The sequence below is a fragment of the Ambystoma mexicanum genome, chromosome 6p, assembly GCF_040938575.1.
Source record: "Ambystoma mexicanum isolate Mex_15411 chromosome 6p, UKY_AmexF1_1, whole genome shotgun sequence".
Classification (NCBI taxonomy): domain Eukaryota; kingdom Metazoa; phylum Chordata; class Amphibia; order Caudata; family Ambystomatidae; genus Ambystoma; species Ambystoma mexicanum.
In genome coordinates this window covers 552,140,563-552,166,518 of record NC_090935.1, presented here as the reverse complement: position 1 = coordinate 552,166,518, position 25,956 = coordinate 552,140,563, and the positions used below count along the sequence as shown (strand labels likewise).

The window sequence follows — 25,956 nt, the reverse complement described above, 5'->3', positions numbered from 1 at the left end:
CCTTATTTGTCCTGGGTAGGAGGTTTCCCGATCGGCCCCTTAGCAGAAAAAGTCACATTTTCTTTTCTGTGTGGCAAGTTGTTATCCTTAGCTATGGCAATTGGTGACAAAGAAACTGCAGTCATGTCAAAGCCCATCCTTTGAAAATTAACTGTGTGACATTATTAAGCCCGCTGTGTCACTTGAGATGCAAAGTACTTTAGATGTTGGTTTTACAGCGTCCTCAAATCATTTCCACATACTTAAAATTGGCCGTGGTTAATACACGCATGTAAGGGACAACAGCAAGCAAGTTCATTAGACATGTCCGATTAAGTCAGAAGTCGCGTTTTCCAACAATGCTGCTTCTCTCAAACTATTTTGGATTCTGGCAAGATTTCTTCCATGCCTTCTTGGCATGGTCCACAACTGCACTGTCCAGCCCAAGACAGGCTACAGAAGCAGAGCTGCATTCCACTTCAAGTTGCAAAGGATAGACAGTTATCTTTTCATCAGCTTCCATGTTAGATTGTATGGTGAACTGTTGTCATGATCTCTGCTTCCAAAAGGTCAGGGTTTTCCCAACTCCCTTGGAAGCAGATCCATAACCCAGGTTCCGAGTGCCAACCAGTCCCAATTGGGACCTTTTGGACCCAGTCCTGGCGCCAGTGGCACCAGGCTCATAAATATGCCCAGTCCCAGCGCTGGAAGCGCCGGGCTCATAATGCTTGGGTGGACTTACCTGCAGCAGACCATGCTGCTTACTTGCCTGCCAGTTGAGCCTCTGATTCTCTTCTGTTTGGAACTACTTTTCCTGTTGGGTGGGGCAGGAGCCACTCCCTAGGTTCAGAACACTGGAACTCTTCTGGAAAGCAGGAACTCTTTTCTTACCTAGGCGTGGCTGTGGAAGGAGGGACCTAAGCACTACAGGAGGCTATTTAAACCACACCCGATGGATGAATCTTGCTTTGCGTTATTCTGCATCCTCTGCAGCAGAACGCTTATCGTGTCTTCTGCATCTGATCCTGGGCCTAAGGAAAAAGGCTTACCATCCTGAATCCAGTCTTCAGCAACACCTATAAAGACAAGAAAGAACAGGTTAGCATTACGGTCTTCAGTGACATCGCTTCACTTACCTGGTCCATCGGCTGTCACCAACGCCTCGCGCTGCATTCCGGCATCTGAAAGACAAAACAAGGTGCGTTTAAAGACATTGGGGAACTTTAATACTCACGTGCCATTACTCCTTTCCACATCTAACCCAGTGGGTATTCCGGCACCCTGCAGCCGCTCCGAACTTGTACCTGCAAAATAAAAAGACAGTTAGAGCGCATCGTGAAGCAGGCAACAAGCGCTTACTTACGTGCTTCCAGGCGCTTCTATTCATCACACGGGCTCCATCTTCAACTCACTTCAGCCCGTCATCCGCCATCGCCGGAACCCTGCAAAACAAGAGACATCATTACTAAAGACTTTTAAAGACATTAGAATTACTCGAAACTTACCGTTCGTGCAGTAAACGACGGACAGCAGTCCTCTGAAGTCAAGAGGCCTGCTCCCCTTATCCAGTGAAGAAACTGGTTACAGCACCCTGCCCCGAGGCAGATGGAGAGCACGGCGTTCACTTACCTAAGGTGAGAGCGTTAACCTTTGGGGTTCTACAGGAGAAGAGAAAGGGAAGAAGAGAGAGACATTCAATAACCAAGTTCATTAATCCCATATTTTCTATCTGCAGACATCTTACCCTTCGAGTCAGACATACAGTGCACAGAGGTCCAGCCCAAAGAGCCAGCCGTGTGTTACACATCGCCTTTGAAGATACGGTATACGCCCAGTCAAGACCGGCGCCTCTACGGGAATCAAGTGAGCGTTACAACTGTTTCGCACACTTTGTCAATCGAGTTAACGACACAGGCAGTTTTCACCAACCAACCAACTAGTCAGAGTACCTTCTTTATTGCTCAATCGTTTAGATCCAAGTTTAGCCTTCCTACGTGCCTTGTGTGAAGGGCCCACTACTTTATGTTGGGCCTCATTACTATCTATGGTTTCATCTACAAGTGGCATGTGTCGGACGGCACCTGCAGATCTGGTTCTATAGCCACATTTCGTTTTCTGCACGTTTAATTTGCACAGTCTACATCTCTCCTTGCGTGCTATATGCCACCTCTCACTAGTGTATACCATAGCTGCATCTGTGTCAGCATTCTTTGTTAAGGATAGTGGTAATTGCAATTTCATTTTCAGTAGTGCCATTTTGTGGCACATGATTAATACTGGTTTCATAACCCTGTAAACTCGTCCCAGCCAGCCTAGTGATACCTTTGCACTAACAGGCGAAGGCTTGTCCCTGCGCGTGTACGTCTGCATTAATGAATTTTTCAACATAATTTTAGTTATATTGTAACAGCAAATTGCAACGTAGACAACGTTGATGTAGAAATTCTCTAACTTGTCAATACAAATGTTTCATCGTTTACGTCAAATAAGGAGAGGCGGAAAGTCTGTCCGTTGCATTAACTAAGTAAGCAACCTCCAAGTGCAACATATTCTCATAATTTATCAAACTCTGGCTCACATCTTGCATGTCCACTGTGTGGGCCGACGATACCCCCTGCATTACGTGCCCAGTCACTGTTGCACCACTGTTAATTGTTATTACGTCTGCATCCGATTCCATTTTGAAGAGAAAGACACAAGATCAATAGAGAATTATTATCGACCAAAGTAGTCTCACGTCGGAGGCATTGCTCCTTCACTCATGCCAACCGGCCGTAGCACTCCTGCTAGTGAAAGCGTTACGGTGTCCCATCGTTCGAGGTCCTTGTCCTTGTGCATGTTGGCTAAGGCCTGGGGGTAATTGAGTTCCGTTATTGAGGCGCTTATTTGTATCCCCAGGTATTTCAGGGAGTGTGGCTGGAGTGTGAATGGCGTCACACCTCTGGGGTCCCATGGGATGTTGCTTCGGAGGGGCATGACCTCAGTTTTGCTCCAGTTTACTTTGTACCCCACCATCGGGCCTATCTCCTGTATCAGGGCTCGGACGTGAGGTAGTGCTTCTGGACAGTTGCCGATGTAGAGTAGGAGGTTGTCAGCTTATAGGGAGACTTTGTGCTCTTCCGTGCCTTGGTAGATTCCTGCCCATGTCGGATCCAAGCGCATTTTTATGGCCATTGGTTCGATCGACAGTGCGTACAAAAGTGGGATCTCAACCTCTTTGTAGAGGGAGTCCTATCTACGGGTCTGCCAACCTTCGCAAAGGCGTGGCTTCAGACTGAGGCCAAGTCAGAGGCAGTGCCCCACTCTCCCGACCAAGCCACCAACCTTCTATGGTGATCCTTCCAAATCTTAATGTAGAAGGCTTAGCAATCAGAGCAGTTGTCCACCTTGTGCGGGTGCAAGCAATAAAATGTACTTTTTCGTGTCGATCGTCCACAGAAGCGTTCTTTAGGCGACACTTTGAGCAGGGACGTCCGGCATGTCTACATGGAGAAGGCCTGAAAATCGAGAAGATGGCCTCTCTGAGAAGATTGTCGATTCAGAAGATTGTCGGATGTTCAGATCTTCATCTGCAACAGATCCCCGCTACCGGCAGTCACAGCCGTGAACGAAGATGAAGAAAAAAGTTTGAACATTTTTGCAATAGCAGGGGGAAAAGTTGAAATTTGAAGGCGCGAAAGAAGGAGGACTCGCAACAAGTAAACGTGTAGTAAAAGTCTGAAGATGACCACCATGGGTGGAGCTGGGAGGCCCACTGTCATTGGCTGGGACAGTATGACCCAAAGTGACAGCAATAGGCTATATCAGTATCAAGCATTTTAAAGCAGAACAGCTTTATTATTACAGAGGATTCGCAGCCTGACGATGGGGAATATTCATGAGCATGTGAATCCACGAAAGATCCAATGCGGGAGAACTGTCGGAAAATGTAGAGTTAGCCAGTTTCAGGGAGTCTGTGATAATGGCTGGTACATCAATATTATTGTCCACTTGGCTGAGGTGTCATGATCCAGCTGGCTCATATAAAATGGTGAACAGACATAATATTGCAGATGAGGATATAGGTTTCGATTTAATAAGGTGGCTAACCCTCTTCACCATTCTCTTCTTACGATATTATTTGAGTAAAAGAACAACACTCTTGTGCTGTGTTTAATAATTGGTTAATATAGTGTCGTCTATATTAAGTGGACTAGACACCAGTGACTTTGCCATAAAAGTCAATACAACTCTGACTAAAGAAAATTGGATTAATACTAGAGAGGAGAATTTTCAATACAAATTGTTCAGTTTTACCTGTGTGGGAGATCAAGGTTTGGGCAATTTGCCGTGCTATCTGAAGAAATCTCCAAATAGAGGGTGGAGAATGACATTTCAAAGACTATGCATGAATCTCCTCATGCTAGAGATAAACTGTATATGACGCAAGTCCCCAGATGTGGGGAACAAGTTTAAAATTTGTGGAGATTCAGTTTGAAGACTTTGAACATTTGATACTGATCTTCCACTCTCTACAAGGTAATTGTGTAATCTACGTGGACATTCTTTTGGTGTGATTTAGTTAAATGTCACAGAAAGAAATTTGGCGAACATTATTAATGGGGAATCAATTTCTCTATCCATTACAGTGCTGACATTTCTAAAGGACATCTTCAAATGTTCAGGTTGTTGCAATTAAATGTATTTATGTTTATTCTGCATTCATGTTTGTTTACATTTCTATTTTATTAACTATAGTATCATTTTAGTGTTTTGTATTTTCAACAAATGTGTTATTTGTTGTATGACTCTAAAAGGTTTAACTGTAACCCAGCACACACATTTTAAAAAAATAGGTTTACAATTGAACTTAGTAGTAAGCTGAAACCTATTAAGTGATTAGGGATGGGATGGAAGATCGGGTATAGGTGTTGATGAGTTTGTGATGTTAGGGCCTGGTAGGCAGGAGGAATAGAAAAAGCAAAATGTTGGACCCGTGACCAATAGATCATCAGTATATAGGTCTAGAATTCTCTTAAAGTATGGCATTATGCCATTGACTGTAGGCTTCCTTTGTTTGGCATGAAAGGATAGAAGCAACCTAAATAACAGGTGGTAGTTGGCTTTGTGAATGGGCAAATGACCTAGAAATAGGGCCTACAGCCCCAACAGAACAGATAAAACATGCTTTGTTACACAGCTGTTATGTCGGTCAGGCGCACAGAGAAGATGAGATCAGCAATGGCCAACGGCTGCCGTGCCCAGGGAACTGTGACAAATGCACTCAAGTGCTATACTCCCCAAAAAACACAAACAAAATTGAAACAAATATACTTTAAAAAAAACAGTAACCATCATAAACAGTAGGGCTAATGTCACTCCACACCACTACAAATCTAACCTTAAAACTTCACTTAGGGTTCATACTTTGCGTTTTATGGTTTATTTGTTGTGGTATAGCGTGAGTATTTGTACATGAACATTATTATTTCTACTATTTGTAGACTTGGTGGTTTGGTTCTTTGCATAGATTGCAATAATAGCATTTTCATTCCCAACGTTTGTAGATTTTCCCTTTCTATAGATAGTAATTTATGTATATGTGGGATTGTTTTAATCATGATCTTTATTAGGAGCTAAGTGGTTAAAAATACTTTTTTTTTTATTATAATGTACAAATGCCACCACTGCATTGAGACCAGCAAAATGTGGCCGAATCCAAATATAAAAACCAACATCTGGACTTCCTTGCACACAACACTTTGTGACTGAAAGTTGCTGAAATGTACTTCATCAGTTTTATGACAAACGTAGGTATCAAAAACACAATTTCTGCAAATGATAACATCCAAGTAAAGGGTCCTGTCAGTTTAGAAGGATCTCAGTATGATCTATCTTGTATATGTAAGCTATAGAATTAAAGAATGTCTTCAGAAAAGACCATTTTCAGTATATTTGCAGTATATACTCATGTATTATATACAATGGTTCACCAGATTGTGTTACAGTCAAAAACGTGTCTCAATTAAAACAGTACAGACAGAAGGAGTCAAACTAAGTCCTCCAATGCATTTCTGTCTCAGGGAAAACATTGTACCTTCTATCTACAAGTACTTGTGCTTTATAATATGAACTTGTAGTGCATGACTGTTCTCAAATGTTTTGAGGTCTCATTGTGTGCTTTGTTGCTCTTCAAGACTAGAGCTCCTGGACGCAAACCGCTACGTTGTAGGTGCTTGTGCCACAGTGTATGCCTGCAAGTGGTCTTTTTTGAAGTAATTCTTTAACAATATAGCTTACATATACACATGATTACTCATGCAAGGTCCTTCCAAGCTCCTGTCTAAACCGACAGGACCCTTTACTTGGATTGGAATTAGCTCCCAGTGCAAAAGGGGAACTTTTGTCGACAGGACCACAGACAAAACAATGATTCTTGAATTCAAGTCTATCTACCGGCGTGGGGTCCACTCATTCCTTGATCTGCAAATGAAAAACATACCATTCTTTGCAGTTGACTGGTCTGTAGTCTTCCTCTTTCTCCTAGGTTGGTCTTCCACACTATATCTAATTTTCCAATTACAGTTACACCCTTGATGACCCCAGCCTTTTCTGCAAATTCTGGTTTCGGTTTTAGGCAATACAAGTACTGACGTGTATCCAAAGGCTGCAAATATGTCCTTGTTCCAAAGGTAGATAAGCTGGAAGAGAGGGAAAGACATTCCTTCATAAAATAACAGAATGATTTCTACTTTTTTTTTTGGAGAAGTCAGGTACAGAACTCAAACATGCACTGCTCAGTCATATGGCTAATATGCTCCAACACCCCCATGGGTACACCAACACACTCATCAGTAATTGGGAAGAAAGTGCCAAAGGGGTTCTAAACTGATAAACATGTGATTTGAAATGCATTCAGTTTTCTTATATGGTAAATCATCACCCCAGTGGCTGAAATCCTGGTTGCATCTCTCATCCCTAGTTTTGATGTGTCTGGCAATAGGTCAATTTATGTAAATATGTAACTGTAAGATACGCGGCCATTTACCTAAGGGTTCGGTGCGCAATATAAATAAACAACTCAACCTACCTCTGTCACCCAAGATTGTTTTCGGCGAAACAACCACATGACTGTTCTACTTTATTGTGCACGAATAATACGTTACAAATACAATAATCTGTTACCTGAAAACCATTAAAAACTAAATACAATTACTATGTTATGAGACAGATGCCCGTTTATGGTTTCTGGATGATCAAGTAAAATCGAAAGCTACTATGCTTCCTTATAAGAATCCAAATAAAAAATGACGTTACGGTATTTCCAACAAATCTCAAATGATTCTACGACCTGTCCATCGAAGGAGAGGCTGTCGTGGTGTACACACTTTCAACACTGTGCATTAAGATCTATGATTCGGGAGAACTCTGCAAATAAATATGGGTAAAAACAGCAGTGAAACAGCTAAGCAATGATACAATAATTCAGGCAACAATACTACTCTATGTTTTAACTGGACTCGTTATTCAGAGAATGGATACATCAACAGAGTAGACTATTTGCACCTTGGTGAAAGGATGTCTGCTCCAGCTGTTGAAACAATCAGTAGAAGAATGTGTCGTGTCATCTATTTTGGTAACTATTGGATCCCGAGATTGCTTAAAAACGTGCCCCATTTGTAATGGCACAGATGTAAATACCACAGAATGGAATGACCAGTGGTAAGAAGCATCATCTGAAGAATTGCTAACTATTGCTTGTTGGAATCCTCAGCAAACCTTTTTCAGTGGAAGGGATATACTTAGGACCCACGTAGTGGAAAGTGTCACAAATCTACCTTTGGCCTAGCCCCGCGTGGGTGACCAGTTGTCTCTCTAAGACAATCTCCTAGTGGGGTGTGGATCACTATGCCCCCCCCCCCCGCTCTTGTATCTCAGGGCCATTGTGCACCTTGTTACTGATAGATTACTCCCATCTTACTCCTAGGGACACACTAACATAAGACAAAGAAAACACATGAATCGAGTCAACAATAGAAACACTTCTATTCATACATAGCAATGCATCATGCAAACACTACTATAATGCAAACCTCGAATTTGGACCTTTTATGCTTTTGGTGCAAATCTACCATGCAATGCAATAACTATAAGCCTTACAGGCTTCTAATACAAGCAATCTAATAACTCCAGTCCACACCATACTTCATTCTCTCTAAGACAAACCCTGTCTGATTACCCCATCTATCATGTCAGCCAAAGCTCTGTGTGAGTCTGTTCTAATTCCCCATGCACGTGTCTTATTCAGCAATACTCCCCTTTTTCTCTGTGTTGCTCTGTCTCTCCTCTCCCGCTAACTCTGCAACCAGCTAGTCAGTCAGGGCCAGGCTTCTCTCTGCCAGATCGATCTCATCAGCTCACAAAGAATGCTTTCCCTTCTGCTTCCTCTCTGAGTCATCCAAACGTTTCTCCTTTGCCACCGTCAAACCTCTCTCTTCCATCTCAGAGTGTCAGTGTGCCATCTCCAACTAGCATCTCGAACTACTCCCTCTCGCCTCAGAGAGCAGACCAGCAGAGAGCAGCCACCACTCTCCTCTCAGAGCCTCACCTCTCATTATGCTGTTCAATGATGTATTCATATCCATGGTTACACTCGTTCTCTCTAAGCTAAAATGCCTCTCTTTCTGTCTGTCAGCATTTCTATATTTGAGCGGTGCCTAAATGTCTGTGATGCATGTACTTGTACTTTTCAATCGCTGCGTGTTCTGGTCATCATGACATTTTCTACAAATCTATACCATGGCCTTCTTCTGCCTGCGGTACACCATCTTACCATCTCCTCATATTTCTCCATTCAAATCCCTCTCTCCTTATGTCTCTTCCTGCAAAGCTCTCCCTTTCTCTTCATGATGCTGCCTGCCCCCACCTTCTCTCTGTCTGCAAAGCACCAGCTAGTCTGATAAGGCCTCCCTTCCCTTCTCCAATCGGACCAAAAGTCACGTTATCTGTCTGTCAAGCAACTGTTTACGCATACTTTGTACACTGTAACTCATAACAACTTTCCGCACTCCGCGGCGCTTCTGTGTGTCTCAACTGAATGGCTTAATAATGCCATAGGCCTCATTCTTTCTCTAGTGCTTACTCTCTCACTAGCAAACCCAAGTGGTATCTATAATGCCTCAATGCATATTCTAAGTGCACACTCATGCGTGTCTCTCTACATGCATACATAATACACAACATATCTCTACATGTGCCTACATGTCTCTACAAATATAACATGTGTCTCTACATGGCACTTCAAATATAACAGGCCTCATTCTATAGCAAATTGCAAATGTATACAAAGTGGCAGCATAATGTGGATAGTCTAATGTCACTACTAATCAGTAGGAATGATGGATAACTAAACAGGATGCAATGATGGATAACTGGATCCCTAAATGGGTAATGATTCCATAATGATAACAAACCAGACTTCTCTATACAATCAGGTTTCACAAGGTGTACTTCTCGGATGTGTATGAATAAGAGTCAAGAGAGTTTGGTTGCGATATGTTTTGCAGTGAAGAGTAAACATGGCTTAGTTATTCCGGATGGCCTGCTTATTTGAGGGGCAGGGATTCCCAGAGCTTAAGAAGCGCTGTTTGCAGCATTTCCATTCTTCTGCTTTAAATCACTTTATGAATGGACCTCAAGACACTGAATAGTGTGCATATGTAGTGGGGAATGCAAGCGTTACAGTAGATGCTTAGTGCAATTCCATGCTACTTTTCAGTTAGAGCATTCACAATCACACTCCTGATGCCCCACAACCCCCAAAGTACAAAGGTATCTGTGATCCTAGAACATCTTGAAAAGAGGTCCTTTGGCCTATACATTCATGGGTAGGGTGACACTGCTTTTAGATTGTGACTCACATGGTTTTTCAACTCTTATTATGACCAGACTAATATGATGGGCTTAGTATCCCATATGGCTAGCATGGTCATTCTATCACCCTGAAATGTTTTCAGGAGTAAGCTTGTGGCAGCTGTAATTTATGGTTGGCTACACCAGGCTTGTAGCCATTTTTATTGCTTTACTAGCCATTGTACTAATGCATTTTTTATGTCTTGCACCCAATCATTTTGTTGTGTGGCCTTTCTTTGCCTGGGTGTAGCACAGTCACATTCTTCTGACCTAGGTTCATCCTGAGCCCAAAAGTACACCCTCAGTTTAAATTTAGGGAAGAACTAAAGGGTTTATAAAGTCCCCCAGACACCCCAATCCAGTGCCTGTATGCTTGGTGTGCTTTCCTGGCCAGCACTGATTGCTTCACCATCCAAACCCTAATGTTGTGCCTAGAGTGTGACTGGTGGGATTGCAAGCCCTTATGTGAATGTGCTTATCAGTGGGAGACCCTGTACATGCCTTAGATCAGTTCTTGAACTCACCTACATTGGCTGTTGCTTAGGATCCTTGAGTAGCCAGTCTGGCAGGGCACTGGGCCCTTTGCATCCTTCTTTTCCCTGCTTGTGGATCCCTTGCTGAGCTCTTCCTTTGCTTCTTACACTCCTTACTGGACCCTTCTTCGCCTGCAGCTGCAGTACACCTGGTAAAATATTTCTGGCCAAAGTATCTAAAGGGTGGGGGTATCTCCTGCTTTCCTGGCCTGCAAACCTGAGTAGCTGCTAATTTTTCTGCCTGTTGGACACCATGTGTTGCCTCCAGCCATTGTCCTCTCCCTGAGACCGTTTCCTTGCTGGCCTTCTAAACCCTCCTGCTACCATGGGCTGACTTGGGTCCCTTGCTGGGTCCTGCAGAGTGCTCCAGTTGCCGCTGCCATGTTCTGCCCCTCATGAGTCATCTCTTCCTTTTAGGTTTACCTCTTCAGGGTCCGTGCTGGGTTGTGGGCTTCAGTAAAACTGACCAAAGCCAACCAAACACAACTAGTCCAACCTAAACCCAACACCCACATTGACCTGTGTGCATGCCAGTGCTGGGCCAAATTTGTAGCACCCATGCCTCTTGAATACCTGTCCTCTAGTCCCTAGACCCTGATCCTGTAGTTGGTTCTGTTTTTCAGGATCCCCTGAGGCCAGGAACAGTGCGCTTTGCAACCCCACTGCCCCTGTAACAAGCTCTTCCTGGTCTGCTGGTCCCTGAACCGTGGCATGCAACACATCTTTGGGAGATCCCTATGGCTCTCCAGTTGTCTCGTTGCCCCTCCTGCTGCACCTGTGGGATGAACACAGAACTTACCAAACCTTTACCTACAATCACTGATGGCCTATTGGGGTTCTCCCATGGATTCCGATGAAATAAATATTTCATAACGTTGTGAACTTTAGGATATGACAGACATTTTCCTCTTGACCCTTGCGGTTCTAGAGTTTTAGAGTTTCCGCAAGAGAAAGCATACGTTTTGATAGTACCAGTGAATGATTATTCATTTTGCTGTAATAACTGCAATTTTCTCTGTGTCATAGAAGAAAATAATGACGGTACTGTAAGAGACAATGGTTACATGTTTGAAACATGTATGTAGTGGGGAGAACTGGGACTTAACCATTTTATTTGTATCTGTTGTCTCATTGTGTCTGCTTCTTACAATGTTTAACCATTTTCCTCGCTCCTTTCACATAACATGAAGACCTAATACATCACAGTTAGGGTAGTTAGCTATATTGTGTTTTATTGAGTGAGGTGGTATTAATCTTGTTAGGGAGAATTCTCAGAAATGTGCTAATTCCCTTCTAGAGACCCCCAGCTCTTTTTGATGGACTGAAGGGCTTTTAATGTCTAACCTGGAGAGACTGAGACCTTTTTCCCACTCTCGCATGTATTTGTCTGTGATTTGGACTCAGTTTCTTTTGACTTTGGAGTGTGACAATCTCCATAGGCATCATCTTTACATTGTGACACAAAGCACCTTCAGTGCAGTGACACAGGGAAGTCTTAGATTTCCCAAAGGTGTAAATACCTTCTCTTGGTGAAACTACTGTTTCCAAGAGCAGTGAAGTGAAATTGACTTTATTTACATTGTGTAACTTTCTAGACCCAGCACACACTATCTTACCATAGGGTGCCCTAGGGGTTACTTAGTATCCCCTTTGTATAGTTTCTCAGGTAACATTTTTATGTTACCCTTTCTACAATTAATGGCTGGTGGCAGTGGTTTACTTTTTTCTACCATTGTGTTTCTACAGTGGGCTGCAATTGCAGCAGCAGTATAGCACCCATGGGTGCCCATTTTGTCAAAATGCCCCGGTCTTCTCCCCTCCCCCCCATTTCTTGTTGGAAAGGTCTTTCGAAATTTTCTCTGCGTGCCAAAGCAGAGTTGGTCCCTTTGTTCGTTTTGTCTTTGGTGGGATTCACAAGTGAAGCCCACCTCTGGCTCTAGCGTGTCTAGCAGGGCAGGAAGCGAGGGAGGTGCCCGAAACTCCCTGTGCTTAGTCTCCATGGTTACAGGAATGCACCCAAGGACGATTGGCTGGAGGGCTGTCCTTGGAGGACAGCCACCCTGCTGTGTGATTGACAAGCTGCGAATGAATGGGAGAAACCTGCATAAAAGGCAAGGCTTTTTGCTTGGAATGCAGAGTCAACAACTAGATGAAGGAATCAGAAGAAGAACTTGGAAGAGACGCCTGCTGCAACTCATGGACCGTTGGTTTGCCCGGTGAAGCTCTGCTGCAGTGTTGAAGCTCTGAATTCGCCTCGATTAGAGAAGACCTGCAAAGGACGACTTCTTCCCTTGGGTTGTGGGACCAATCGACCCCAAGACGAGCTCATCTGGAAATCCTCACCAGAATCGAGTGAGTGTCTAAATCGAACCCCAGCTCCAGGAAGATCGTCCGGACTCCCAGGAAGCAGGACTGACCAAGCCTGAGCCACCTCAACAGAGTGCTGGACCCCAGATACGAGGAAAGTCCATAGTGGTATCCAAGAACTGCAGGTGTGCTATTTGCGAGAGCCGCGAGGAGCTGAAACCGCAAAGTGCCGCTGATCTGAAGTTTGCCCGTTGCTGCCGCCGACATTCAATTTGTAGTACAGGAGTCCCCAGACGTCCTCCCTCTTGTTCCCACGACTGAGGCCCAGGAACAACAGGATCTGCAGACCTACACAGGCTAGCTGGAACCAATTTCTTCTAACCAAAGGTACTGCAAAACTAAGGGGACTTACCTCTTGTTGTGTAGCCTTGCCTGTTCTCAGTTGAGACTTGTCTTGGTTGCTTTTGCAGAGTTGCTTGCAGCTTTGCCGCTCACAAGCCTCCCAGCTTGTGGCCATACAGTGATTCTATTTTTCTACAAAGACTACTACAACATTGTACAAGACTTTCACTTACCTGCAAGAAGTGCTTCAGTTCACTTTGCTTAATTAACATGGCTGGCCTGGCTCCCTGAAAGACTCTTCTTACCTCTGACCTTGTGCTTTACCTTTCCTCCAGGAAAGGGTTAATTTACTTTGCATTGGGGGTTCAAAAGTACTTACCTGCTTCAGAATATTTGTTTATCCTTTGTTTTATTCTAAACCCTTTTGACACCAACTCAGTATTGCTCTAAAAGTACCAGTGATATATTAATGTCCACAGTGTCCTAGTTATTTAAGTCAGTGTTAAGGAGAATTCTCTGTTAAGGCTAATTCCCCAAACCTAGTGAGTCCCCCAGCAGCTTCGCTGGATTTTTGGGGTTTATTTTTTTTTCTCCTGCTAAGAGTGAGACTCTTTTTCTCCCACTCTTAGACATGATTTGAGAATGTCCTTTGACTATGTAATGTGTTTTATGGGATATGGGGTCTTTTACTCCATAGGGCTTCATGCGTTTTTGGTATGTGTGTTACACAGCACCCTCAGTGCAGTAACACAGGGGTGTCATAGTGACCCCCAAACATAGACTCCATACCCTGGGACTGACTACTGTCTCCCAGGGCATGTAAAGTTACCATTGGCTTTACTAGTCTTAAATTATGAACAGAACCAGTACAAACAACCCTATTGTGGAAGTACTGGTAGGGGTAATTCGATTGCCCCTGGGTCTGTTTTCCAAGGGGGCACTGTCCAGTCCCCCCTTGTCGAGTTTCTGGCTGGTGGCAGTGGATACCACGCAAAATATTCCACCGGAATATTTCCTATGGGATTTTCCCATTCATTTTAAACGCACCACTTTTTGGTGTAATGTTAAAGATACCGCCGGGTTATTTAATATTTATCCCCCGGTTGGGTCTTTTTGCCAGGACTCGGTTTTAAAATGGCGTTTGTGATGGCCTCTGAAACTCTAACCCAAGTCGAGCCCTTTGTTCCACTTTTTGGTGGACTTCTCCACAGAAGCCCTCCAAATGGTGCCACTCTGTCTGGGGTCAACAGGATGTGTGGGAGGGGGATTAGGCACCCTGGACTGAGTTGCCTTGGCAACTCAAGTCGCACTCTTAGCATGTTTGAGTGACAGCTAGGCTGATGAATGGGGGTTTTGCTGCATAATAGCAGGGCTTTGGGGACTGGAACTTCAGAAGTCGCCACAGGACCTAAAGAATCCGAAGAGGGGAGAAGCTGAGGCTTCTACAACGACGACACCGCCGGTGGAGCCCTGCTGTACGAACTCACCACTTCCCCGACGACAGAGGAGATCTTCTTCCAGGAGAGTCTTCTTCCCCTTGAGCTGGTGGGACCAACCAGTTCGCCTTTTTCGCCTTCCTGGATCGTCTCGTGGTCGAATCGCCCGTGCCAAGCACCCCGGCGGCCGGATAGCCACGCTTCACCACTAGCGCGAATAAAAGGGTCATACCTTTTAACTGGGAAACTCCGCTGCTGGTTTCTTCCCTGGCAGTGCAACGACCTCCAGCTTTCCTCCACGTCGAGATCATCTCTTCCCCTGGATGAAGCTCCGACTTGCACCCGCTGCCAGGAACAACTGCCCCCGCTGGAGCTTTCTCACCATTTCAGGTACTGTGTCCGGCCTGGTCTCCCTTGCAACAGACTGTCCAAGGTGTCCCGTAAATCCTTGACTCTCTATCCTGGGGTGACCTCGGACCTGCTAACATTACCTTTCTAACTTGATCCAACCTCTTTTGACTTTTCTGCAAAGACTTTGAGTGCATTTCCACTGTGTGATCTTGGGCACATTCCGCCTTGCTCTCTCCAAGAGTGGGCCTGGCCTATGAACTTTTTGCTCTACAATAGACCCTGCCTTTCTTGACTTGCTCTGGTTTCTTAAAAGTGTTGGTACTGTGTGTTTTTCCTATTCTGCCTTTTCTCTCCCTTTTTAAACAAATTATTGGAGTGCCATCTACGGTTACGCGCTCCCCTCTGTTTTGCTAAATAAGTGGTGCCTTAACCTAGACTTGTCGAATAAGTAACTAGGGAGGTGTATATATTTATAGTGGCTGTGTTTGAACTTGCTTGAAATATTAGTGCCAGTGTATTTTTACATGTGTGTTTTTAAATAAATAATTATATACTTTGATACCAAAGCTCTGGTCAGTGTTTGCTTGTGCTGCTGTATTTCTAGCCCTATTGTGTATACTCTATATACTGCCTAACTCTTCTTGAGAGAAGTCTGACTGCTCAGCCACAGCTACCAGGTAAATCTGGGTGGTGCAGACTGCTACCAATTGGGTTTACTGCTTACTCCTGTAGTCTTAAACTTTTTGCAGTGGTCCCTAAGGGAACTGCACAGGTTTCTGCCCAACAGTCACCTCAGGGTGTAGGAAACATCCGTGCGTCATCCCAAATGGGTACTTGCTGATTTAGAGAAACTAAAGAGTGTATTTTGAAGTGTATTTTTGTGTTACTTAAATATTGCTCCCTTCTGAAGAAGGCTTATTCAACTAACTTAAATTAATAATTGTTTAATCAAGAAACCTTGAGTGTAAGAGTTTATTTGAATACTTGTCCCTGTGAATCGCTGTGTAAAAACTCCACTACTCACATTGACCCCTCTTAAGATATGCCTGGCTGCTCAGCCACACTACCAACCTGTGTTGTACAGATCTATACCAAAGGTTGTGTTCCTATTGCCATGAGGTCAATGTTGTTGTAGTCGCCCAAAGGGTACTGCACACAATCTTGCCTAACAAATGTTTAACGCATTACTGTGTTATTCTTATATACTTACTTTGTTGGTATATTTTCTATATTTTCTATGTGGCAATAAGGAGAAAGGAGGTTAGGGTAACTGAGTACTGGGACGAGGAAGAGGGATCCAGATGTAATGGGATGCTGGGACAAGGAAAAGTGCAGAGGGGATAAGTGGGGAATGGGAGGAGAAAGAATGAAGATGGCGGTAATGAGGTACTGGGATGAAGAAGAATGACGATGGGCGGATGCAACCGATACAAATGGGTTAGTGGGATGAAGAATGTGCGAGTATAATTGGGTACTGTGATGAGAAAGAGCGATTTGGGAGTGGTGGTAATGGGGAACTGGGTTGAGGAAGCACGCGTCAGGGTAATGGGAGCCTGCCATAATGTGGGACATACCACTTTTTGTGAAGTGCAAATCATTGGTTGCATTCCACAGAAAGGAACACCTTATTTTATCATTTGTAGGTACTGTTTCTAAGAAGCAATAAATAATTGTTGTCAATGAAATGCCTGAAAAGAACTTCAAAGGGCAGGATAATCTCTTCTTTGTGTTGCTTTCCTCCTTTGGATAGAAGGGCTGGTTTAATGAACCAGAGCTTCACAAGTCACAAGGGAACCCTTCGAAAGAATATGTTATGAATACTGCATTTTTATCTGCTTGGTCAAACACACAGCTACTTGCAACTTCCACCTCAGTCCCCATATATAGTATGTTAAATTTCATTTTTCATTCCTTTCATAAGCAAATTCATACAAATATCAAACATGGCTCTAGAATTTTAGTTTTGAAAACCTCTGCCACAGCTTCAAGCAATGCATGGGATATATAGAATAGATTTTTAGTGATGGGGTAGCCTCTTCTCCATCAAATTTAAAGACAACTATATACTGGACGGATTTACAAAATGGGCTCAAAAGGCACATCAGCAACTCTTTGAGCCCTACTTGTTTCATACTGAACGCAAAACCGTCCAACATTTTTATGCACGAGTGTCCAATGGGAGCACCTTTGACTCAATGGGAAAATGTATGGGAGTAATATGAAAACCGCTTTTTTTCTTTTCTTAATACATTTTGCACCGTGTAATAAATGCCCTCAAAATGTCCAGTTTGAAGGGCCCCATGACAAACCTTTTATTTTGAAAATGTCATCACAATCTGTCAAATGGGTGAAAAGTTATTAGCAATAGAATTTTTGGACAAGTCAATGCAAATTGGTGTTATTTTACGTATCGGGTGGCAACCAAAGCCCTGGAATGTATATATAGTGAAAATATATTTGAGACTAACAGAAAAAATAATTATGTGTGCAGAGAATATGTTACAAAGCTGGATAGAAAAAATGTGTATGACGCAAAGGGTTGTTACACATATGTTGCTCAAGTTCCTGTGACCATCTGTATACCGAGGTTGATAAAACACAGAATATACCATTTTTGTATAGTAATTATATCACAAAAGAAAGAGGCGATGGCTGGAAGGTTTAGAATTCTGTAATGGCTTGGCAGGGGAAGAACTATGGTCTGGAGGGTTTCCAAGAACAATTGCCAGAGTAGTAAGATTAATTCTAAACCTTCCAGCCATCACCTCATTATTTTTGCTAGTAATTATATTACCCCGCGTTCTCCAATGACAATGATTTTAGTGCAGAATCTTACTACGAAAAGATACAGAGCATGTAATCGTCGGTTCTCTGGAGACATTTCACCACAATCCACCTTCCAAGCCACTAAATGCAATTCTTATCTGGATTATATAAAAAACAGTACATTTAGAAAGTTGGTATATAATAGAAGACTTCAAGCTGAGCCGGAGAATTGACAGTGATCATGACCTTGTGCGTGCTCGAATCAATTATGTCTGTCGAAAAGTTCTTACGATGTTAAGCAAAATAGCAATATGATCATCTAGAGCTTCAAGAGACAAGTTATGAGTAATGAAGTGCCAAAGATGTAAAGGTTGTTACTCAGAGTATTAGCTTGGTATTTTATTCCTTACTCTATGTTAACAACCATAAATACTTGATTTGAAGTTTCCTCTACAGAATATTTCTGTCTGAAATAATTAAATTATATTTTGTCTGGGTGGTATGATCAGTAATATAAAGACTAAGTATAAACTAATATATTGCTGGAAATCTGTAAGCGTGCCAGTCTAATGTTGCATTTTGATAAATTGTTTTAAAAGTGGATGAAGAACAGAACCCTCTAAAAATACCAGCAGATATCTTCAAAACCTATTTGAGCTTTTTTTAAAATTCTATTTAACAACATTACATCAAATTATCTGGTTCCAAGTAGGTGGAAAAGTGCAGAAATGGTTGCAGTGTTAAAAAAAAAGGTGTTTGTTTGCCATGTCATTTCTATCATCCCCTTGCTTTCTTAGATACAACTGCCAAAGTCTATGGGAAGGTCCTCTTACAAAGATTGGAGGATTCGGTTACTGAAGCAAAAATTGTATCTGATCACCAAGCATGTTTTAGAACTATGGTAAATACCATTGCTCAAGTCTGTTGACTTTTTCTTTTACATCACAACTAAATAGTATGAACAGCCTTTAAACCTGCTGTTTGTTGGCCCACATAGAGCAATGGATGCTGTTCCTAGTTTTAAACTTTTACAGCATCTTGCTGACATAGGTGTTCTGAAGAATGTGCCATTTTTCATCTTCACCTGGCTCATTTTGCTACTGTGAACTATGGTATGGGAGTCTACTGATCCCTTCATAGTCACCAGAGGAGTTAGACAAGGCTGCGTCCCGGCCACGCTCTTATTCCCATTGTACAACAAGAAGCTTGCCGAGTCCATGAAGAATCTTAATATGGGCGCACCCTCTTTCAGCGGGGTGTGGATTGCATTCTGATTTTCACCGATTATATGCTGTTCGGATTAGCAAGACACCTACAGGCCTACAAAAAGGATTAGGTACTTGATGAATTATGTAATAACACAGGAATGGAGTGCAAGACTTAAAGAATTTAACATGGTCAGAAAAGAGAAAATCATGAGCTTGGTTAATTATCAGAAGTACCCCACTGGAGAGAGTGGATTTATACGATTACCTTGGGGTATGCTTTAGGGAGAAAGGCTCATGGAAAGGGCACTCTTGCGAGACACAGAGGATTAATAGAGATTTACTCACAAAGCTATGGTGGTAAAGCTAGTGGCCCAACTTTGGAGATTTGAACAAAAGTTCAGATAGCTTCAGTGTTGGTGACGACGTTTGAGGGTTTGAAAGATTGGACACTCTTGGGGAAAAAAAAGAAAAGAAGAACTTTAAATCAATATTCGCACTCACAATCAGTGCCCCAAACCATCCTCATCTTTAAGAGATAGGTTTGGGGCATTGATCTGGAGTGCAAAAAATGATTTAAGGATCTTCTTTTCTACGTCTACTTGGGATTTCACAGCTCAATGCTTTTACCTTGATACAAACAATTTTCCTCAGCCCTCTCTATAGCCCTCCAGACACAGAAGATATTGCATCTGAGGAAGATCTTACCTATGTGCAATGGGTGCCGATTGTTCTAGAGATACACTGTAAAAATAACCGTGGAAATACAAAGAATACTTAAAATGAAGAGGTAAAAACAACTTGTACTAAAGTACCTAATGTAAAAATTAAGAAAGCACAAGCATATCAACTTTTTATTAAATAAATTATAACTGATTAAAACAAAAAGGAAAAGTCTCCTGGCTGGGATCACTATGGTTCAGAGCAGAGGAGGAGGGGACAAGAAGGTTGAAATGGTGCTTTGGAGTTTAGGGAGTTGCCCCCCATTTGCAAAGATACTTTTGAAGCTGGAATAAGTGCAAATAAGTGGGTGATGGGTTTAGCTGGTGTTGATAGGTGGATTCTCTTGCTAATGTTAACTAGATATGAAATAAAGAAAACATTTTTAAAAACATATACACATTTAAACAGAATTTGTTAAGGAAAACTGTAAAATAATGCACTTAGTTAATTTTAGTTTCTTCATTTAAAATGTCTTTATTTTTATTGTTTAAATTACTTTCAATGTAAAATGTGTTCTTTTCCCCTCTTTGTAATTACCACTTAATTTTCAGCCCTTGATATTATTTGTGCGATGTTATAACCTACAACCCTTCTATGAGCCCAGCACATTGGTAGCTGAACACATGGAAGCCTAAAGAAGCCAGGCAATTTCCGGTTCCTCTCTAGATTTCGTTATGGAATTGGATGCTAGCAGGACAGGCTAGGATGCAAAGTGCAGTCCAAATGGTGGTAGACTAGATTTCCAGGTACCCGAGGAATCTCAGAGTGGTATCTCCTTCCAGAAGTGTTCGGGACATAGCAGTGAGATGGGATTTTTTTTTGGACAGATCGGCAGGCCATTCACCTGAACTTGATTTTCAGTTGTAGGCTGCATGATGGCACAGCAGGTGTGCACATGTTTCAATGAATTTTGGGCGTAGACTACCCATTTCACCACTTTGCCTTGAAAGTCGTAAACTCTGCTTCAAGTGCGAGTCTAGTAATAAGGAATCATGTTGCAGGGTTGGTTTCCAGGTTTTCCTTTTCAATTTTCCAAAACTGCTTGCAGGCTCGCCTGGGAAGTCAACACGTAAATATTTCTGTCTCCATCCTAAAGAGTTTCCCTGCCAAGGAAATCAAAACTAAAGATCAGTCTGTGTCTGGTCGTTAAAATTGGGCAACCCAGTACCTGACCCCCACACTAAAAATGAACAACAAAAGGTGCAAGGTAAATGACGCTGCCTTAGATTCAGAAAACTAAAGTGCGAAAAACCAAATATGTAAATCCAACAAAACAATCCTTATGTCCAGGGGATGATTCCCTTCCTCCTGAAAAGTCTCACGGAGAATATTGAAAATGTTCTGTTCAAAAAATATTTAAGGTTAGTAGAAGTGGTTCTTTCACACAACACCCTCCAAGGATGAAGAAGTGCCTTTTCCAAGCAACAGTGTTTGAAAGGATGGCAAAAGGGTCTCTTCTACGCAACAACTTCTAAAAGATGGTCTCTTGGTATACTCTCCTTCCAGGAACCTTTTCACAAAGGTTTTTCCTTTCATCTGCTCTCAATGGATTACCTGGTGTACTCCCCTGCCATGAATCCCCCTCTAGGCTGTGTAGATCCCCTGGTATACTCTCCTGCCATGTATCTTTCCCCCAAAGGCTCAATGCCTGATGCACTTCTTTCACCAGGTATTCTTATAACCTTCTCTTTATCTTTCAGTTCTCCAAGTATAACAGAGTTCGCCTTCACTGTTTATACGCCTTCACTGTTTATACTTTATTGGCTCCAGGTATGAATTGTTCCAACTTCCCCCCCATATTGACATTTCATATATGTAGACTTGTTCAAGTTTTGTTAACTTCGCTGTTAGTGATCATTGGCTTGTGGCAATCTCTTTACCAGTCTTCCCCCATAGAGGGAGTAAACCAGGGCTTACCGATCGATGCTGCCCTCCTACTAGACTAGATTGGGAATGCTCTCTGGGCTAGACCGCAAGGGACGCACAAACACCTGCCCACACCAGCATACAAACAGGGGCTTCGTAGGCGGCCGGTACCCAACCTGGGCAAGGTTATGCATATGAATGGATGCCATATGGGCAAGGGACCGTGAGTGGCGTACAGCCGCTGATGTGGATGTAGACACGGAAACGCCCGCACACCCCACTTAATTAGAAATACGGACGGAACAAGTTACTTACCTGTAACTGTTGTTCTCCAGCACGGGTCTGGCATGGATTCACATGCTCATGAATATTCCCCGTCATCAGGCTGGGAATCCTCGGTAAAGAAAAAATCATTTTCAGTTTTGTTTCTGAACTGTCTTTCTACTAATAACCAATCACTGGTCTCTGGGTCATACTGCCCCCAGCCAATGACTGCGCTCTACCCAAGACCCTCCTCTGGCAGCCGTCTTCAGATTTGGTAGCACGTAAAGTGGCAGTATGACCAAGTGAAGAGCCGCAGAGGGGAAGGAGGGAGGGTTCGCATGTGAATCCATGCCAGACCCATGCTGGAGAACAACAGTTACAGGTAAGTAACTTGTTCCTTCTCCAGCATGGGGTCTGGCATGGATTCATATGCTCGTGAATATAAGAATACATAGCAGTACACACATGCACAACCACGAGAGGTGGCAAAAGGCTAAACATTAAGCAGTACATAAACCCAACATCAAGCAACTCTTACCTCCTCACCAGGCCCACCTTCAGGTGAACAGGTTGCACAGCACTGCTTGGCCGACTCTGGACTCCTCCCTGGAATCCCGGTCGACGCAGTAGAATCTCGTGAAGGTTTGTGTTGACCTCCACGTAGCAGCCCTGCAGATGTCCAGCAGGGGCACACCAGCCAAAAACGCCATAGTAGCAGCGATCGCTCTGGTTGAATGGGCTCTCGGACGGCCGGGCAACAGTCGGTTGGCCAACCGATGACAGTGCATGATGCAGCCGGAGAGCCATCTGGAAATGGAAGCCTTTGAGAAAGCCTTCCCTTGGTTCACAAGTCCAAAGTTCACAAACAGCTGTGATGTCTTCCGAAAACTCTTTGTTCGGTCCACGTAGAACTTAAGCGCTCTAGCTACAGCCAGCGAGTGCAAAGTCCTCTCGGCCGGCGACGAAGGCGACGGAAAGAAAACTGGCAACACCAAGGGCTCGTTAAGATGGAAGTCCGACGGCACCTTGGGCATGAAAGAGGGGTGCGTCCTCAGCACCACCCTCGTATCGTGAAAAGTCAAGTATGGAGGCTTACAGGATAGGGCCTGAATCTCTCCCACGCGTCGTGCGGAGGTGATGGCCACAAGGAACGCTGTCTTCGACGACAGGAACTTCAACGGAGCCGAATGCAAGGGCTCGAATGGCGGTCCCATGAGCCTGGTCAGCAAAACGTTGAGCTCCCACGCCGGGGCTGGAGCCTTCACCGGCGGGAACAATCGTGACAGTCCCTTCATAAATTCCTTCACCAGTCAATGAGACCACAAGGACGGCCTTCCTGTAGTTCTGGTGTATCGGGAGATCGCTGCCAGATGTATCTTGATGGAAGCGTGAGCTAATCCAGCTTTGGCCAGCGACAGTAGGTATGGTAGCACTTGAGGTGCCGTAATCCGTAGAGGGTTGATCTTCTGTGCACGGCACCAGACAGAGAACCTCTTCCACTTATGTCCGTAGCACTTGAGAGTTGAGGACGCCCTGGCCTTTGCAAGAACCTCTCTGCAGTCAGCCGGGATATCGTACCCTCCAAACTCTAGTGCTGCAGGCGCCAGGCCTGCAAGTTCAGCGACTCCGGGTCGTGATGAAGAATGGCGCCCCCCTCTCTGGAGAGAAGATCTGCGTCCGTCGACAGCTTGACTGCTGGGGACGCTGAGAGGTCCAGAAGGTCCGGGAACCAGATCTGTCTCGGCCACGCCGGTGCGATGAGGATCATCCTGCACTGGGACCTCTTGAGCTGGCTGAGTCGAAGCAGTAGTGGCAACGGAGGAAACGCATACAGGAACAGGCCGTCCCAGGGGAACGAGAAAGCATCGCCCATGCTCCACGGCTGGGGAAACCTGCTGGCGAACCACCGGCACTTGGAGTTTGTCGCCGTCGTGAACAGGTCGATCTGGGGTTTGCCCCATCGTTGGAAGAGCCGATCCACTTGATCCTGGCATAGTTCCCACTCGTGGCACGAGCACAGCTCCCTGCTGAGTGAGTCGGCAATGCTGTTTTTTATTCCTGCCAGATGGAAGGGAACCAGAAACATCCCCTGGGCGACGGCCCAGTGCCACAGATCCTGGGCCTCCTTGGATAGGGCTGGGGATCTGGTGCCACCCTGCTTCCAGATGTAGAACATTGTGGTGGTGTTGTCGGTGAAGATCCTCACGACCTTGCCCTTGAGGAACGGGAGGAACGACTTGTGTGCCCAGAACACGGCGCGGAGCTCCAAGATGTTGATGTGGAGAGACCTCGCTTCTGAGAGCCAAAGGCCTCTTGCGTGGAGATCTCTGGTGTGCGCACCCCTTCCCTCCAGGGATGCGTCCGTGGTCACCGTCTCCTGATGTGCCGGGGTCTGGAAGTCCGTGCCCGCCGTGAGGTGTGCACGGGTGCCCCACCACTGAATTGCCTGACGGAAAACCTTGTTGAGCGGGATCTTGTCTTCGAAGCTGCCCGTCGCTTGCATCCAGCGGGCATCGAGGAACTCCTGTAGAGGACGCATCCGTACACTGCACAGGCGCACTAGGTAGATGCATGAGGACATCATTCCGAGGAGGGACTTGATGGATCTCACCCTGGCCACGTCCGTGGCTAGCAGGCGCTGCACTTTGCCTAAGATGGCCTTCGTCCTTTCCTCCGACGGAGACTCCAATTGTTCCACTGTATTGAGCTTCGCTCCCAGAAACAGTGCCACCTGTGACGGAACCAGATGGGATTTCGGGTAGATGGAGAAACTCAGCTCCGTGAGTAAGCAGACAGTCTTCGCCGTGTGCTCGACGGCGAGTTCTCTTGTCCTTGCACGGATGAGCCAGTCGTCCAGGTAGGGGTAGACGTGGATCCCCTGCAGGCGCAGCCGCGTCACCACTGGTGCTAGGCACTTGGTGAACACCCTGGGTGCCGACTTCAATCCGAATGGCAGAGCTCTGAATTGGTAGTGGCGTCCTTGAACTACGAATCTGAGGAACTTTCGGTGCCCTTTTAGGATGGGGATGTGGAAGTAAGCATCCTCCAAGTCCAACGACGATAGGAAGTCGCCCTCCTCCAGCTGTCCAAGCACATGTTGGAGAGTGACCATCCTGAACTTCTGTGCCTCAATGTATTTGTTCAACCGACGTAGGTCCAGGATGGGGCGCCAACCGCCTGTCTTCTTTCTGACGAGGAAGTATCTTGACTATACTCCGGAGCCCCGGAGCCTCTTGGGGAAGAGCTTGATGGCACCTTTCTTGAGCATCGCCTTTACCTTCAACAGCAGTTGAGGCACGTGATTTTCCTTCCTGGCCATGGGAGGAATGCGTGGACACTTCTTTTGGAATTCGAGTGTGCGCCTGTGGGCCAGGGCATCCAGCACCCAACGGTCGGTGGAGATGGACCCCCACACGCCGATTAACTTCGCCAGCCGGCCTCCCACCGGGGTGCTTCTATGGGGGCCCAACGCTACGGCCAGTTCAATCTTGCTTGGAGGCGGCCTTGGCGCCGACGAGATCCTCCTTGTTTGCCGCAACCTCTGTAGGCCTCATGGGACAAGGAGCGGCAGCCTGGCGGTACGTAGAGGAACCACCGCCTGATCCCTTGGAGGCCCCCTATCTGCCTCCAGCGCTCCGAAAGGGCCGTTGTTGCTGAAGGACTCCCAGGGCTCGGGCCGTCTGCGTCAGCCTTGATGGCCTGCAGCGACTCATCCACCGTTTTCCCAAACAGGTTGTTGCCGTCGAACGGCTGTCCAACACCCTGGTCTGCACGTCCTGATGGACCGTCTTTCTCTTGGCCTCTCACTGTTGATAGAGGAAACCTTCCTTCTGTTCCTCTGGGCAGAGCTGGAAGAGCTCGGACGCCCTGGCGATCATGGTGTGAAAGGAGCCAATTTCATCGGGCGGGGAAGCCCGAGGGGGTGGTGATGGAAGGTCCATCCCGTCGTCATCCGTCCCTGTCATCGTGTCCGTCGCTGTGTCATCCGTGGGATCCGGAGAGGGGGATGAAGGCTCCACGGGCCGCAAGGGTATGAAGGGCGGGGGGTGAACTCTCCTCCGCTTGTTCGGAGGGCTTCCCGACGGGCCCGGTTCTGGATAGTCCGCCACGGCTCATGGTAATCTCGTCCTTATCTCTGTGCATAAGGTTTTGATTGCCATCAAAATGGCAGCCGAATTGTCCTGAGGCTCGGGCAATGGCTGCGACAGGAGGGCTGGCCGCTCCACAGGGGCCTCGTCGGCGCAAACCGTCGCCATCTTCGACCACCTCTTCGGGATCCCTCCCGTGGGATTG

At 45.1% G+C, this 25,956-nt stretch overlaps 1 protein-coding gene across 3 annotated transcripts in view; it reads right to left on the bottom strand.

The window, feature by feature from the left end:
* TRAPPC13 (trafficking protein particle complex subunit 13) overlaps positions 1–25,956 on the bottom strand; it is a 987,073-nt gene that overhangs the window by 250,597 nt on the left and 710,520 nt on the right. For all 3 annotated transcript variants that reach the window (XM_069627358.1, XM_069627359.1, XM_069627360.1), the window contains one exon: positions 6,461–6,659. In XM_069627358.1, the coding sequence (XP_069483459.1) occupies positions 6,461–6,659 (199 nt within the window). The remainder of the gene's footprint in view (positions 1–6,460; positions 6,660–25,956) is intronic.